We start from the raw sequence: 14,329 nt of genomic DNA, 5'->3' as shown, positions 1-14,329 counted from the left end.
TAGTTACATTTACAAAACAAATTCATCAATTTTTTGTTTGTTGGTGATGATAAAAAATCCGCTGTGTCTGTGTGTGTGTCAGCGCACATGGGACTCACGAAAGCAAAGTCAGAGCTGTCAGTTCACTGTCTTATAAGAAAAACAATAACTTTGCAAAAACGAATCAAAGAGCGATCAAATCAAACGTACAGGGATGCTAAGTTTGCACAGGCTACCACAATTTAGGGAAACGTAGGCCTACAGTAAATAATTCATATCAACAACAAAAAATTCAAACGGGATAATTCAACATTAAAACCAGATTGAGTTGTATTATGCAGGCTATTATTCGCCTCAACATTATAATAAACATGTATTTGTATTATGAAAACGAAAAATATCGAGTCCTCCTGAAAAATCATGGTATTATAATGCTGAAGATTGCACATCTCTTTTTTTAATCAGATGCTTCGACCTGAAAACGTTCCTATTGAAAAGGGTCCCCACGCCTTTTATATATGGTTTTACTAAAGATTTGCGCGTGTTTTACCATGGCAAAACAAAGAAAACATGGGCACACACGAAATTATTAAAAAATTATAGGGGTTTCACAAACCTAATTGTATTTAGCAATTATAGGGCCCATCGTTAATTGAACTACGGTCACCATCATCAGCTGCAGGCAGCAATAAAGATGCTGAACTCAACTACGGGACAATAAACCCAATTGGGTGCTGTCAGTTGCTCTTTGCCCAGATGCTATCGGTGAGTCCGAATGGGATGGATTAAAAACGAACTGATTGCCGCAATGCGAGTTCTTTCTTTTCTGAAACTAAGGTTGCAAACATTGGGCTATAAATTGTAAGAGATGAACAAAGCCTAAATTACCTGTTACATTTGTTTGAGTTTATTTTCACCTTTAGCAGCAGCGTGTGAAATAAGACGAAATTAAGAGCATCTTATCACGGAGGATTGTTGTACTATGTAAAAATAACGAAAATAAAATAAAAAGCTATATCGAGAGATGTGGTATCACCTCTGACGTATTACTGAACTACTTTCCCCATGTATAACATCTCATATCCACTGCAAGGCGGGCATATGTGTCAAAGAGGTGCGGCCAAGACAGTCAAAAGGGAAAATGGAGAGGAAAAAAAAGTTCCACCCTCACTAATGCAAAGATTGCTTTCGCTAGAGCATGGGGTTGGTCCAGCTGCCTCTGACACTGGATGGAATCTATATGGGACTATTATCCTGCTGGATTTGCGTTTTGTTTTAGGGCTACAACGTAATGTATTGGAAAAGCGAACAAATGTTGGCTTGCCCGGAGGTGGATGACATTGAAAATGGGTTTAACTCGACCTTCGACAGCACGGTATGCCTATATCCATATTAAAAGTTTGAAGAAATTATCGAGAATTTTTCGATTTTATATGGTGCTATTAGGCCTACCATTTATTGTTTAAACATCTTCCATTCGGTAAAATGTTAGGCTACTCCAAACCGACGGGCGACTGTTTCAAGTTAATAAGTTTAGATTTGAGATCCTCACCCATTCGTTTTCTCTGCACAAATCAGTGCATTACCCGAGGGAGGTTGCGTTACAAGCTAATCAAAATGCATGACTGCCTGCGCTTTGGTTTGGAGAAAGCTGCCATGCCGATAACTGCCAAACAAATCTGTCTGTTTGATTTGGCCATTCGGCTTTTTTGTTCAGTCATTCGTCCTGAATGTGATCATTTGACAAGAATTGCCCTTCTGCAGAGAACTAATGTGATTGACAGCAGATAATGATAGGCGTTGAACCATGAACGTTATTTTGTTGACAAGTGGTTGAATATTTCAAGAGTTTTGGTTCATGTGTACCAAAAAAATATTAAAGGGTTCTTGAAGATGGCATCTTAGTCCTATTTTTTTCGTCAAGGTTGTCATAGCAAGCAGAAGTGGAGTTAAAGGCCATTCCAGTGCATATTTTGACTAGTCACTTTGCCTAAGGAGGGATGTGGAAGGGCATCTTCCGATTCTTTGAGTATACTTTTTTTAAATTGAACCTTTTATTTAACCAGGTTTCCCAGTTGAGAACAAGTTCTCATTTACAACTGCGACCTGGCCAAGATAAAGTAAAGCAGCGAGACAAACAGTTACACATGGAATAAACAAACGTACAGTCAATACGCCGACAAGTAGCATGAGGAATCAAACGGGTATACCGGTAGCCTATTTTTAATAGTAGGCCTATGCGTGAAACCTTACCATTGGAAATTAGGCATATACCTATGCCTTCACGGGTGCCTTCATTTTACATGTTAATAAGCACTCTTAACCAGAGTGATTTAGTTTGTGCATTCCTCTTAAGATAACTAGGTGGGAAACCACGTCAGTCATAACTACTTTAGATGACAAATGTATGTACTAGCAGGACAGTCGATGGTAGAGGAAAACACAGACATAGGTAGGCCGGGTCAAATTTAGGCACATGAAATTGTTCTTAATTTAGGCATGGACAAGTTTGCGTTATGTCAATCACGACTTATTTTTCTGTGTTTTATATCTAGGGCACATCGGATTACATTTTTGGAGATGAGTCGTATTCACCGTCTTTGTCTTCCTTGACACCGCAGACGATGGCATCAGCCTCTCTGGGGAAAAGCCTTTGTACAAGTTGTGGTTTGGAGATAGTTGACAAATACCTACTCGAGGTAAGTTTCCGAACCTATGACCGGCTTAGATATTAGATATTCAACCAAGGCCTAAAATGCGTATGTACATTTTTTTTTCTTCCCCAACGCCCAGAAACTCATAGACCTAGGATCCCTAAAGTGTTCACATTTTTAACTGTGACAAGAAAAAAAGTTCAGCAAAATAGTTACTTTAACATCGAATGGTGTTCATACATGCCTAATTTTCGTGGCTAAAACTGTAGACCAGGTTACTCTTTCGGGCGAATAAATCTGTTTGACTTGTGGCTACATTTCAGGTGAACAACTTGTGTTGGCACGTGAACTGCCTCTCGTGCAGCATGTGCCAAACTCCTCTAGGAAGACATGTCAGTTGCTACATCAAAGACAAGGTGGTTTTCTGCAAACTCGACTACTTCAGGTAGGTGAAAAGGGTGGCCTCTTCCATACAGGGAGGGCTCTAGCGCGATTAGCCAAGTAAAACTCAACTCCACGATGTACTTCACGTCAACGGAGAGGAGTTGAGTTTAAGCTACATCTGAAGTTGCAACTTTGACATGACATTCAATTGTTATCTAATGATGTTAATGAGACGTTCTACAAGTCAAGATAAATGGCTGTTAACCTTTGGCCCTTTAGTATTTATAGCCACAACATTCATAGTAGCACTTCTCTACAGCCTTCAATTTATTTAATTTACAATTAAATGCATTTTTTGGGATACCTTGTATTTCTAGATTCATGATCAAATAATTTTGTTGATATAAAATGGTTAAAATTGTTTAAAAAAGACACAAAAACGTAAATGGCTACCCTGCCTTTAGTGGTTTTGATCTGTAGTTTGTTTGCAATCCAATTTTTCCACAGGAAGTATGGAACTCGCTGTGCCCACTGTGGCAGGAACATGCACTCCAAAGACTGGGTGAGGAGAGCAAAGGGCAACACCTACCACCTGGCCTGCTTCGCCTGCTTCTCCTGCAAGCGCCAGCTCTCCACGGGGGAGGAATTTGCCCTGGTGGAGGAGAGGGTGCTGTGCCGAATCCACTACGACTGCATGCTGGACAACCTGAAACGGGCCATGGAAAGTGGTAAGCAACATTAAAAGGTGTGTAGAAAGAATAAGGCCTGCACTTTTAAAAATGTGTTAATTGTACACTAGCTGTTTTTTCTACACATGTATGAGTGATGCAGCAATTTAATTTAGGCAATTTAATTATTTTGAAACAATTGATAAATATGAGATTCTAGATTTTCCCTTATCGATTAGCCTTCCTCATTTTCCTATGCAATGTGATGACCTATGTGGTCATGTGTTTACATGAAAAGGTGTTACTTTAGAGGGAGCCCCACCATCAGAGCAAGAAGGGTCTCATCCCAAACCAGCTAAGAGGGCTCGCACTAGCTTCACCACAGACCAGCTACAGGTGAACATTTATTACTTTCCTGTCACTCCAGAAATGACTATCCTGGATGTTTGCATATGAATGATATAATTGTGTGTGACCATCTTACATTCACTGTGTCTTGTCTGTTAGGTGATGCAGGCCCAGTTTGCTCAGGACAATAACCCAGACGCTCAGACCCTCCAGAAGCTGGCAGAGAGGACTGGCCTCAGTCGCAGGGTCATTCAGGTGAGCTCTCTAACATTAGTCTAGTCAAACAATTCTAGGTGTCCCTGAAGTTACGAATGAAGCGTAACCCACCCCTATTGAATGTATAGGTTTGGTTCCAGAACTGTCGAGCTCGTCATAAGAAGCATGTGAGCCCTCAGCACCATGTGCCATCTGCAGCGACGTCGTCACTACAGCAGTCCAGGCTTTCTCCGCCTCTTATGGAGGATCTACACTACACATCCTACATACCAACAGACACACCCATGCTTACAGCACTACACACTTACATGGATGGTGAGCAAAACCAGCACATCACAGGTTCCTCTTTGTTTATGGCTTGTAGGTTAAGCTTACTTTGTAACATCTTAATAGTTTTGCTTTAGAATTCAGTGCAAAAATCTGGAATCACAATATTTCATAACCCAATGGGTTATGTTTGTTCTTCACAGTGCACTCTCCCTCCTCCCTGGTGTTCCAGCCTCTTTTATACCATTCCATGACACAGCTGCCAATCAGCCATGCCTGATCTTCACATCCCGCACCCTGCAGAACCGGCCCTTACCATTGGTTAGAATGCTGAGGAGCCAATGCGAAAGCCCTGTCCATTAAAGGGTGGGGTGCAAAATGATTTGCTATGGGGATTTATCGAAGGAGATCAAATTCAGATGTAAAATAAGGTTAATATGTGAACTTGTTGATGTATTGTACATATTGGTTGGCATTTAATTTATTTGAGGTATGTGACTGAGCACTTTGTAAAAAAGAAAAAAAATACATGTATTAATAGATGTGTACATTGAACAAAAATGGAATATGCAACAATTTCTAAGATTTTTACTGAGTTACAGTTCATAAGGAAATCAGTCAATTGAAAAATTAATTGGGCACTAAATCTATGGATTTCATATGACTGAATACAGCTATATAGTGCCTTCAGAAAGTTATTCAGAACCCTTGACTTTTTCCCAAATTTTGTTACATTAGTCTTCTAAAATGGATTAAATAAAACAATCTACACACATTATGGGGTAATGACAAAGGTTTAGAAATGTTTGCACATTTATTAAAAATAAACATACCTTATGTAAATAAGTATTCAGACCCTTTACTATGAGACTCAATTGAGCTGTGGTGCATCCTGTTTCCATTTATCATCCTTGAGCTGTTTCTACAACTTGATTGGAGTCCACCTGAAGTAAATTCAATTGATTAGACATGATTTGGAAAGGCACACACCTGTCTATGTAAGGTCCCACAGTTGACTGCATGTCAGAACAAAAACCAAGCCATGAGGTTGAAGGAATTGTCTGTAGGGCTCCGAGACAGGAATGTGTCAAGGCACAGATCTGGGGAAGCATTGAGGGTTCCCAAGAACACAGTGGCCTCCATTCTTAAATGGAAGTTTTGAAGCTGTCCGCCTGGCCGAACTGAGCAATAGAAGGGCGAACCCGATGGTCACTGACAGAGCTCCTCTGAGGAGATGGGAGAACCTTCCAGAAGGACAACCATCTCTGCAGCACTCCACCAATCAGGCCTTTATGGTAGAGTGGCCAGATGGATTTATCCTCAGTAAAAAGGCACATGACAGCCTGAATGGAGTTTGACAAAAGACACCTAAAGACTCTGACCACGACAAACAAGATTCTCTAGTCTAACGAAACCAAGATTGAACTCGTTGGCCTGAATGCCAAGCATCACATCTGGAGGAAACCTGGCACCATCCCTTCGGTGAAGCATGATAGTGGCAGCATCATGCTGTGGGGATGTTTTTCAGTGGCAGGGACTAGACCGGATCGAGGCAAAGATGAACTGACAAAGAACAGAGAAAGATGCTTAATGAAAACCTGCTCTAGAGCGCTCAGGACCTCATTCTCGGGCGAAGTTTCACCTTCCAACAGGATAACGACACAAAGCACACAGACAACACAGGAGTGGCTTCTGGACAAGTCTCTGAATGTCCTTCAATGGCCAAGACTTGAACCCGATCGAACATCTCTCAAGAGACCTGAAAATATCTGTGCAGCAATGCTCCCCATCCAACCTGACAGAGCTTGAGAGGATTTGCAGAGAAGAATGGGAGACACTCCCCAAATACAGGTGTGCCAAGCTTGTAGGGTTATACACAAGAAGACAGGCTGTAATCACTGCCAAAGGAGCTTCAACAAAGTAAAGGGGTCTGAATACTTATTTAAATGTGTTGGTTTATTTAAAAAACATTTCTTAACCTGTTTTTGCTTCGTCATTATTGGGTATTGTGTTTAGATTAAGGGGGAAATAAACTATTTAATCAATTTTATAAGGGTGTAACCTAACAATAATTTGTAGAAAGTTAAGGGGTCTGAATACTTTCTAAAGGTACTGTATATCTGTTGGTTATGAATCCCTTAAATAAAAAGGTACAGTATGGGCAGGGATCAGAAAACCAGTCTGTATCTGGTGTGACCACCGTAAGTCTCATGCATATCTCCTTTACATAGTTTATCAGGCTGTTGATTATGGCCTGTGGAATGTTGTCCTACTCTTCAATGGCTGTGCAAAGATTTTGGATATTGGCGGGAACTGAAACATGCTGTCAATCCAGAGCATCCGAAACATGCTCAATGGATGACATGTCTGGTAAGAATGCAGACCATGGAAGAACTGCAACATTTTCCGCTTCCAGGAATTGCGTACAGATCCTTGCCACATTGGGCCTGTGCATTATCATGCTGAAGCATGAAGTGAAGGCGGCGGATGAATGGCACAACAATGGGCCTCAGAATCTCATAGCAGTATCTTTGTGCAATTGTGTTCGTTGTCCGTAGCTTATGCCTGCCCATACCCACACCACCACCACGGGGCACTCTGTTCACAACGTTGACATCAGCAAACCGCTAGCCCACACGACGCCGTCTGCCATCTCCCGGGTACAGTTGAGACCGGGATTCATCCGTGAAGAGCACAGTGGCCAACGAAGGTGATCATTTGCCCACTGAAGATGGTTACGACGCCGAACTGCAGAAATGTTTCTGTTTTGCAAACCCACAGTTGCATCAGCATTCCGAGTGGCTGGTCGCAGACGATTCCGCAGGTGAAGAAGCCGGATGTGGAGGTCCTGGTCTGGCGTGGTTACACGTGGTCTGCTGTTGAGGCCGGTTAGACATACTGCCAAATTCTCTAAAACAACGTTGGAGGCAGCTTATGTAGAGAAATGAACATTGAATTCTCTGGCTACAGCTCTGGTGGACAATCCTGCACTCAGCATGCCAATTGCATGCTACCTAAAAACTTAAAGACATCTTTGGCATTATGTTGTGACAACTTCACTGTTAAAAGTGGCCTTTTGTCCCCAGCACAAGGTGCACCTGTGTAATGATCATGCTGTTTAATCAGCTTCTTCATATGTCAAACCGGTCAGGTGGATGGATTATCTTGGCAAAGGACAAATGCTCACTAACATGGATGAAAAAAAACTTGTGCACAAAATTTGAGAGATCAGCTTTTTGTGCATATGGAACATTTCTGTGGGACCAACACTTTACATGTTGCGTTTATATTTTTGTTCAGAGTGCATTTTTGTTCATGTATAAATGTATTTATGTTTGGACACCTACTCATTCAATGGTTTTTCTTCATTTGACAATTTTCTACATTGTAGAATAAGAGTGAAGACAAACTATGACACACATGTAAACAAAAAAAAGTGTTAACCAAATCTAAATATATTTTATATTTGAAATTCTTCAAAGTACACTTGGCATTCTCTCAACCAGCTGCATGAGGAATCATCTGGCCAGGTCATCTGATGCAGCACCATCACTCTTATTCTTGGTCAAATAGCCCTTACACAGCCTGGAGGTGGGTTTTGGGTCATTGTCCTGTTGAAAAACAAATGATAGTCTCACTAAGAGCAAACCAGATGGGATGACATATTGCTGCAGAATGCTGTGGTAGCCACGCTGGTTAAGTGTGCCTTGAATTCTAAATAAAATCACTGACAGTGTCACCAGCAAAGCACCCCCATGCTTCACGGTGGGAACCACACATGCAGAGTTTATCCGTTCACCTACTCTGCATCTCACAAAGGCACTGCGGTTGGAACCAAACATCTCAAATTTGGACAGACCAAAATGATATTTCCACCGGTCTAATGTCCATTGCTCGTGTTTCTTGGCCCAAGCAAGTGGCTTCTTCTCATTGGTGTCCTTTAGTAGTGGTTTCTTTGCAGCAATTCGACCATGAAGGCCTGTTTCACGCAGTCTCCTCTGTACAGTTGATGTTGTGATGGGTCTCTTACTTGTAATCTGAGGTGCAGTTATTTGCCCATTTCTGAGGCTGGTAACTTTAATGAACTTATCCTCTGCAGCAGAGGTAACGCTGGGTCTTCATTTCCTGTGGTGGTCCTCATGAGAGCCAGTTTCATCATAGTGCTTGATGTTTTTTGCGACTGCACTTGAAGAAACTTTCAAAGTTCTTCAAATGTTCCATATTGACTGACCGTCATGTCTTAAAGTAATGATGGACTGTTGTTTCTCTTTGTTTATTTGTGCTGTTCTTGCCATAATATGGACTTGGTTTTTTACCAAATAGGGCAATATTCTGTATACCAACCCTATCTTGTCACAACTCAAATTATTGGCTCAGACGCATTAAGGAAAGAAATTCAACAAATTAACTTTTAACAAGGCACACCTGTTAATTGAAATGTATTCCAGGTGACTACCTCATGAAGCACACAAGAGTGTGCAAAGCTGTCGTCGAAGGGCGTGGCTACTTTGAAGAATTTCAAATCTAAAATATATTTTGATTTGTTTAACCCTTCTTTGGTTACAACATGATTCCATATGTGTTATTTCATAGTTTTGATGTCTTCACTACTTTTCTATGTAGAAAATAGTAAAAATATTATAGAAAAACCCTTGAATGAGTAGGTGTTTCTCAACTTTTGACTGGTACTGTATGTATATGTGTAAGTGAGGACTTGGCTGTCTGTATATTCTTTTGGTTAGGTTTTCCTTAATGTGTTCGCTCCCGTGTGCTGGTAAGGGCACAGAGAACAGACAGGTAGGATTCTAGTTGAGGTGGTTTAATAGCGCTGAAGATGCACAGGCACGGAAGTACACCGCACAGTGTACGTAGTGTGGATTGGGCAACTTGCTTCAACCAAGGTGTGTGGTCTGCAATTAAAGAGAGAAACAAAGACACAATAGTGAATGACAATAGAATCTCCAATTCACATCTCTTATAAACAATTTGCTTAGATATAATATTACTATAATGACTTAATGCTATACAGGACCAAACTGCGCAATACAACGTGACTGTACTAATTTGAGATCAAAATATAATACAACACGCTGGGGGACATTACAAACACAGGGTTAAATGTCCGAAATGATAAGACGACCAAACTAGAGCTAACTAGCGCGCAGTATAAACTACTAATTAGCATAACCATACATATGACATTAGAGTCACAGAGTGCATCTTCAGACATAAACACCGGAAATATATGAAAGATGTCCTTACATATCAACAAGGATGCATGCACACAGCTAACTGGTAGGAAAACACTAGGATGGCTGGAATTCTCTCTCACTTGACTACTCTGGAGCTGATCTTCTCTGAGCTGGAGATCGCCCAGCATGCTCTGCTCAACTTCACCAGTGGGCGGAGCTCTGCTATGATGAACTAACATTACCGATATGATTAACTACAAATACTTCACAGCCTTTTGTTATTTATATATAGATAGATACACACCTATTTTGGAAGGCTGTGAAAAATCACTGCTGACAGGGACTGGACTCTATAGATGCATGCGGTCTTGTTTTGACGGTCATGACAATCGTAATGCCATTTGACGCGCTTTACAGTTTAACTGACTGAATAGACTGTTTTGTTGTATGAGGCACTCCAAAGCACAGGGCTGCGTTCAGTACGTTTTTCAATTGAAACAATGCCATGCTGACAGTGTTTTGGACTTGGGTCGGGGAACACTGTCAGCATAGACGCTGCCCTTTAATAACGTCACCCTGTTCAAGTACGTACAATAACGTTTTGGAGAAACGTGTCGTTCAGTACAAACCGTTCTGCAACGTTGCAAGCGAACTGGTTCTCAAACATCTCCTCCGGGACCCTCAGACGTTTCACAATGATGTTGCCCGCTTGATTAATCTACATGTCTATGTGCGTCCCCTCGCCCCGAACCAGGGACGCTCTGCACACGTCAACCGTTACCCATCGCTCCACAAAAGCCGCGGCCCTTGCAGAGCATGGGGACCCACTACTTCAAGGTCTCAGAGCGAGTGACGTCAACGATTGAAACGCTACTAGCGCGCACCACTGCTAACTAGCTAGCCATTTCGCATCCAAAGGGATGCTGCTAATGTCATAGTGACGTCAACACTTGCGAGTTACATCTGAGAACTTTTGCATTTTAGCTAACCCTTTTCCCAACTTTAACCTCATTATCTAACCTGCTACGAAAAGTCACTTGACATTAGCGGCGTCCCATCTAGTCAAAACCCTATCATCAAGCACTTAATAAATTAGCGAGTTGAATCAGGTGTGCTAGCTCTGGAGCTCCAATACATGGAACGGTCGGGGATCCTCAAGGAGACGTATTTAAAGCCCTGCTCCAAAGTATGTGTAGACGTCACATTTCTCTAATGCTGGTATACAGGATGCTTGGGCGTTGGCACTTGCCCATGGGCAAGCATGCTGCTTGAACATTCAGGTGCATTCTCTCCTGAATCTTTTATTCTCCTCTTCCTACTACCTCTGTCTCTTCATCTGGCGACTGCGGAGCACCACCTCGGAGATCTAGTCAAATGCCCGTATTCCGGCGCCGACAGAGATGACCGCCTCGTTCCTAGGATACTATGCAGTATTTTTTTTATTTCTTACATTGTTACCCCAGGAATTCTTAAGTTTTATTACATACAGCCAGGAGGAACTATTGGATATAAGGTCAACGTCAACTCACCAACATTACGACCAGGAATACGACTTTACCGAAGCAGATCCTCTGTTTGGTCCACCACCCAGGACAATGGATCAGATCCCAGCCGGCTACCCAAAACAAAGGGGCAGACGGAGAAGTATTCAGGTCAGGCTCCGTAGACGGGCACATCGCGCACCACTCCCGAGTATACTATTCGCCAATGTCCCTTGACAACAAGGTAGACGAAATCCGAGCAAGGGTTCCCTTCCAGAGAGACATCAAAGATTGTAACGGTCTTTGTTTCACAGAAACATGGCTCACTCGGGATACGTCAGTCGGTACAGCCACCCGGTTTTGTCACACATCGCACCGACAGAAACAAACATCCCTCTGGTAAGAAGAAGGGCGGGGGTGTATGCCTTATGATTAACGAGACGTGGTGTGATCATAACAACATACAGGAACTCAAGTCCTTTTGTTCACCTGACCTAGAATTCCTTACAATCAAATGCCGACCGCATTATCTACCAAGAGAATTCTCTTCGATTGTAATCACAGTCGTGTATATCCCCCCCAAGCAGACACATCAACGGCCCTGAAAGAACTTCATTGGACTCTATGTAAACTGGAAACCACATATTCTGAGGCTGCATTTATCGTAGCTGGGAATTTTAACAAAGCTAATCTGAAAACAAGGCTCCATAAATTTTATCAGCATATCGAATGCACGACCCGGGCTGGTAAAACCCTGGATCATTGTTACTCTAACTTCCATGACGCATACAAAGCCCTCCCCCGCCCTCCTTTTGGAGAATCTGACCACGACTCCATTTTGTTGCTCCCAGCCTATAGACTAAAACAGGAAACGCCCGTGCTCAGGTCTGTTCAACGCTGGTCCGACCAATCGGATTCCACGCTTCAAGATTGCTTCGATCACGTGGACTGGGATATGTTCCGAATAGCGTTGGACAATAACATTGATGAATACGCTGATTCGGTGAGCGAGTTTATTAGCAAGTGCATCGGTGATGTTGTACCCACAGCGACTATTAAAACCTTTCCCAACCAGAAACCCTGAATTGATGGCAGCAGTTGCGCAAAACTAAAAGCGCGAACCACTGCTTTTAATCCGGGCAAGGCGACCGGAAACATGACTGAATACAAAACCATGTAGCTATTCCCTCCACAAGGCAATCAAACAAGATAAGCTTCAGTATAGAGACAAAGTAGAGTCGCAATTCAATGGCTCAGACACGAGAGGTATGTGGCAGGGTCTACAGTCAATCACGGACTACAAAAAGAAAACCAGCCCCGTCGCAGACCACGACGTCTTGGTCCCAGATAAATTAAACAACTTATTTGCTCGCTTTGAGGACAATACAGTGCCACCGATATGAAAACCTGCAGGCTCTCCTTCACTGCAGCCAACCGTGAGTAAAACATTTAAACATATTAACCCTCGCAAGGCTGCAGGCCCAGATGGCATCCCTAGCCTGCATCCTCAGAGCATGCCCAGACCAGCTGGCTGGTGTGTTTATGGACATATTTAATCAATCCTTATCCCAGTCTGCTGTTCCCACATGATTCAAGAGGGCCACCATTGTTCCTGTTCCCAAGAAAGCTAAGGTAACTGAGCTAAATGACTATCGCCCGGTAGCACTCACTTCCGTCATCATGAAGTTCTTTGAGAGACTAGTAAAGGACCATATCGCCTTCACCCTGCCTGACACCCTTGACCCGCTCCAATTTTCTTACCGCCCCAATAGGTCCACAGACAACTCAATCACAAAAGGCGAGGTCAGTACAGGTGCTTCAAAGCTGGGACCGAGAGACTGAAAAACAGCTTCTATCTCAAGGCCATCAAACTGTTAAACAGCCATCACTAACATTGAGTGGCTGTTGCCAACATACTCACTTAAATCTCTAGCCACTTTAATTATTAAAAATTGTATCTAATAAATGTATCACTAGGCACTTTAAATAATGTTTACATACCCTACATTACTCATCTCATATGTATGTACTGTACTTTATACCGTCTACTGCATCTTGCCTATGCTGTTCGGCTATCGTTCATCCATATATTTTTTATGTACATATTCTTATTCATTCCTTTACACTTGTGTGTATAAGGTAGTTGTGAAATTGTTAGATTACTTGTTAGATATTACTGCATGGTCGGAACTATAAGCACAAGCATTTCACTACACTCGCATTAACATCTGCTAACCATGTGTATGTGACAAATACATTTTGATCTGGTAGGCTCGAGCTACTGAAACGAACCATCGTTGTACCAGAGAAGAAGAGGGTCCCAACACGGCGGAAAATCTGTCTCCATCGAGCAGGTGGCGTGTTTTCGTTGTTTTAGCCCTCCAAGCAAGGACTTTTTGTATGGCGGTCAATGAGTGTTGAATTTGGTCAACAAAACAATGTATGGTTTATTTGATCGTGTTGAAGTTTCCAAATGCTTAAGTTGTTATGAGTGTACTGATTCACTACACTCTCATTCCATTAATATGGAGTTGGTTCCCCCCTTTGCGGCTATAACAGTCTCCACTCTTCTGGGAAGGCTTACGACTAGATGCTGGAACATTGCTGCGGGGACTTGCTTCCATTCAGCCACAAGAGCATTAGTGAGGTCGGGCACTGATGGGCGATTAGGCGATTAGGCCAATTCATCCCAAAGGTGTTTGATGGGGTTGAGGTCAGGGTTCTGTGCAGGCCAGTCAAGTTCTTCCATACCGATCTGAACAAACCATTTCTGTATGGACCTCGATTGGTGCTCAGGGGCGTTGTCATGCTGAAACAGGAAAGGGCCTTCCCCAAACTGTTGCCACAGAATTGTCTAGAATGCCATTGTATTCTGTAGCGTTAAGATTTCCCTCCACTGGAAAAACAGCCCCAGACCATTATTCCTCCTCCACCAAACTTTACAGTTGGCACTATGCATTCGGGCAGGTAGCTTTCTCCTGGCATTTGCCAAACCCAGATTAGTCCGTCGGACAGCCAGATGGTGAAGTGTGATTCATCACTCCAGGGAACACGTTTCCACTGCTCCAGTGTACAATGACGGCGAGCTTTACAGTACTCCAGCCGACGCTTGGAATTGCGCATGGGGATCTTAGGCTTGT

General features: G+C 42.6%; 1 protein-coding gene across 2 annotated transcripts; it reads left to right on the top strand.

Moving 5' to 3' along the window:
* The first annotated feature begins 1,075 nt into the window (after nt 1–1,075).
* LOC115103182 (LIM/homeobox protein Lhx8-like) lies at nt 1,076–9,443 on the top strand. 2 transcript variants are annotated; one of them, XM_029623919.2, is made up of 8 exons: nt 1,076–1,354; nt 2,535–2,678; nt 2,957–3,078; nt 3,525–3,745; nt 3,996–4,081; nt 4,193–4,288; nt 4,378–4,564; nt 4,720–9,443. In XM_029623919.2, exons 1-8 carry the CDS (start codon nt 1,271–1,273, stop codon nt 4,794–4,796), a joined length of 1,017 nt encoding a protein of 338 aa, XP_029479779.1. In that variant the 5' UTR covers nt 1,076–1,270; the 3' UTR covers nt 4,797–9,443. The 2 variants fall into 2 exon arrangements, with proteins under 2 accessions (XP_029479779.1, XP_029479778.1); XM_029623918.2 differs by having other exon boundaries at nt 1,077–1,354; nt 3,984–4,081.
* Nucleotides 9,444–14,329: the final 4,886 nt, after the last annotated feature.

The sequence above is a fragment of the Oncorhynchus nerka genome, linkage group LG20 (genome assembly GCF_034236695.1).
Source record: "Oncorhynchus nerka isolate Pitt River linkage group LG20, Oner_Uvic_2.0, whole genome shotgun sequence".
Lineage (NCBI taxonomy): Eukaryota > Metazoa > Chordata > Actinopteri > Salmoniformes > Salmonidae > Oncorhynchus > Oncorhynchus nerka.
Note: the sequence above shows the minus strand (reverse complement) of the source record. Positions and strands in the feature narration are given on the sequence as shown.

Excerpts from the sequence above, each read along its gene's own strand:
- LOC115103182 (XM_029623918.2), top strand. The coding sequence starts at position 1,271 with ATGTATTGGAAAAGCGAACAAATGTTGGCTTGCCCGGAGGTGGATGAC. Across the intron at positions 3,079-3,524 it reads TGCAAACTCGACTACTTCAG|GAAGTATGGAACTCGCTGTG; the intron begins GTAGGTGAAAAG and ends ATTTTTCCACAG. Across the intron at positions 4,289-4,377 it reads TCAGTCGCAGGGTCATTCAG|GTTTGGTTCCAGAACTGTCG; the intron begins GTGAGCTCTCTA and ends TTGAATGTATAG.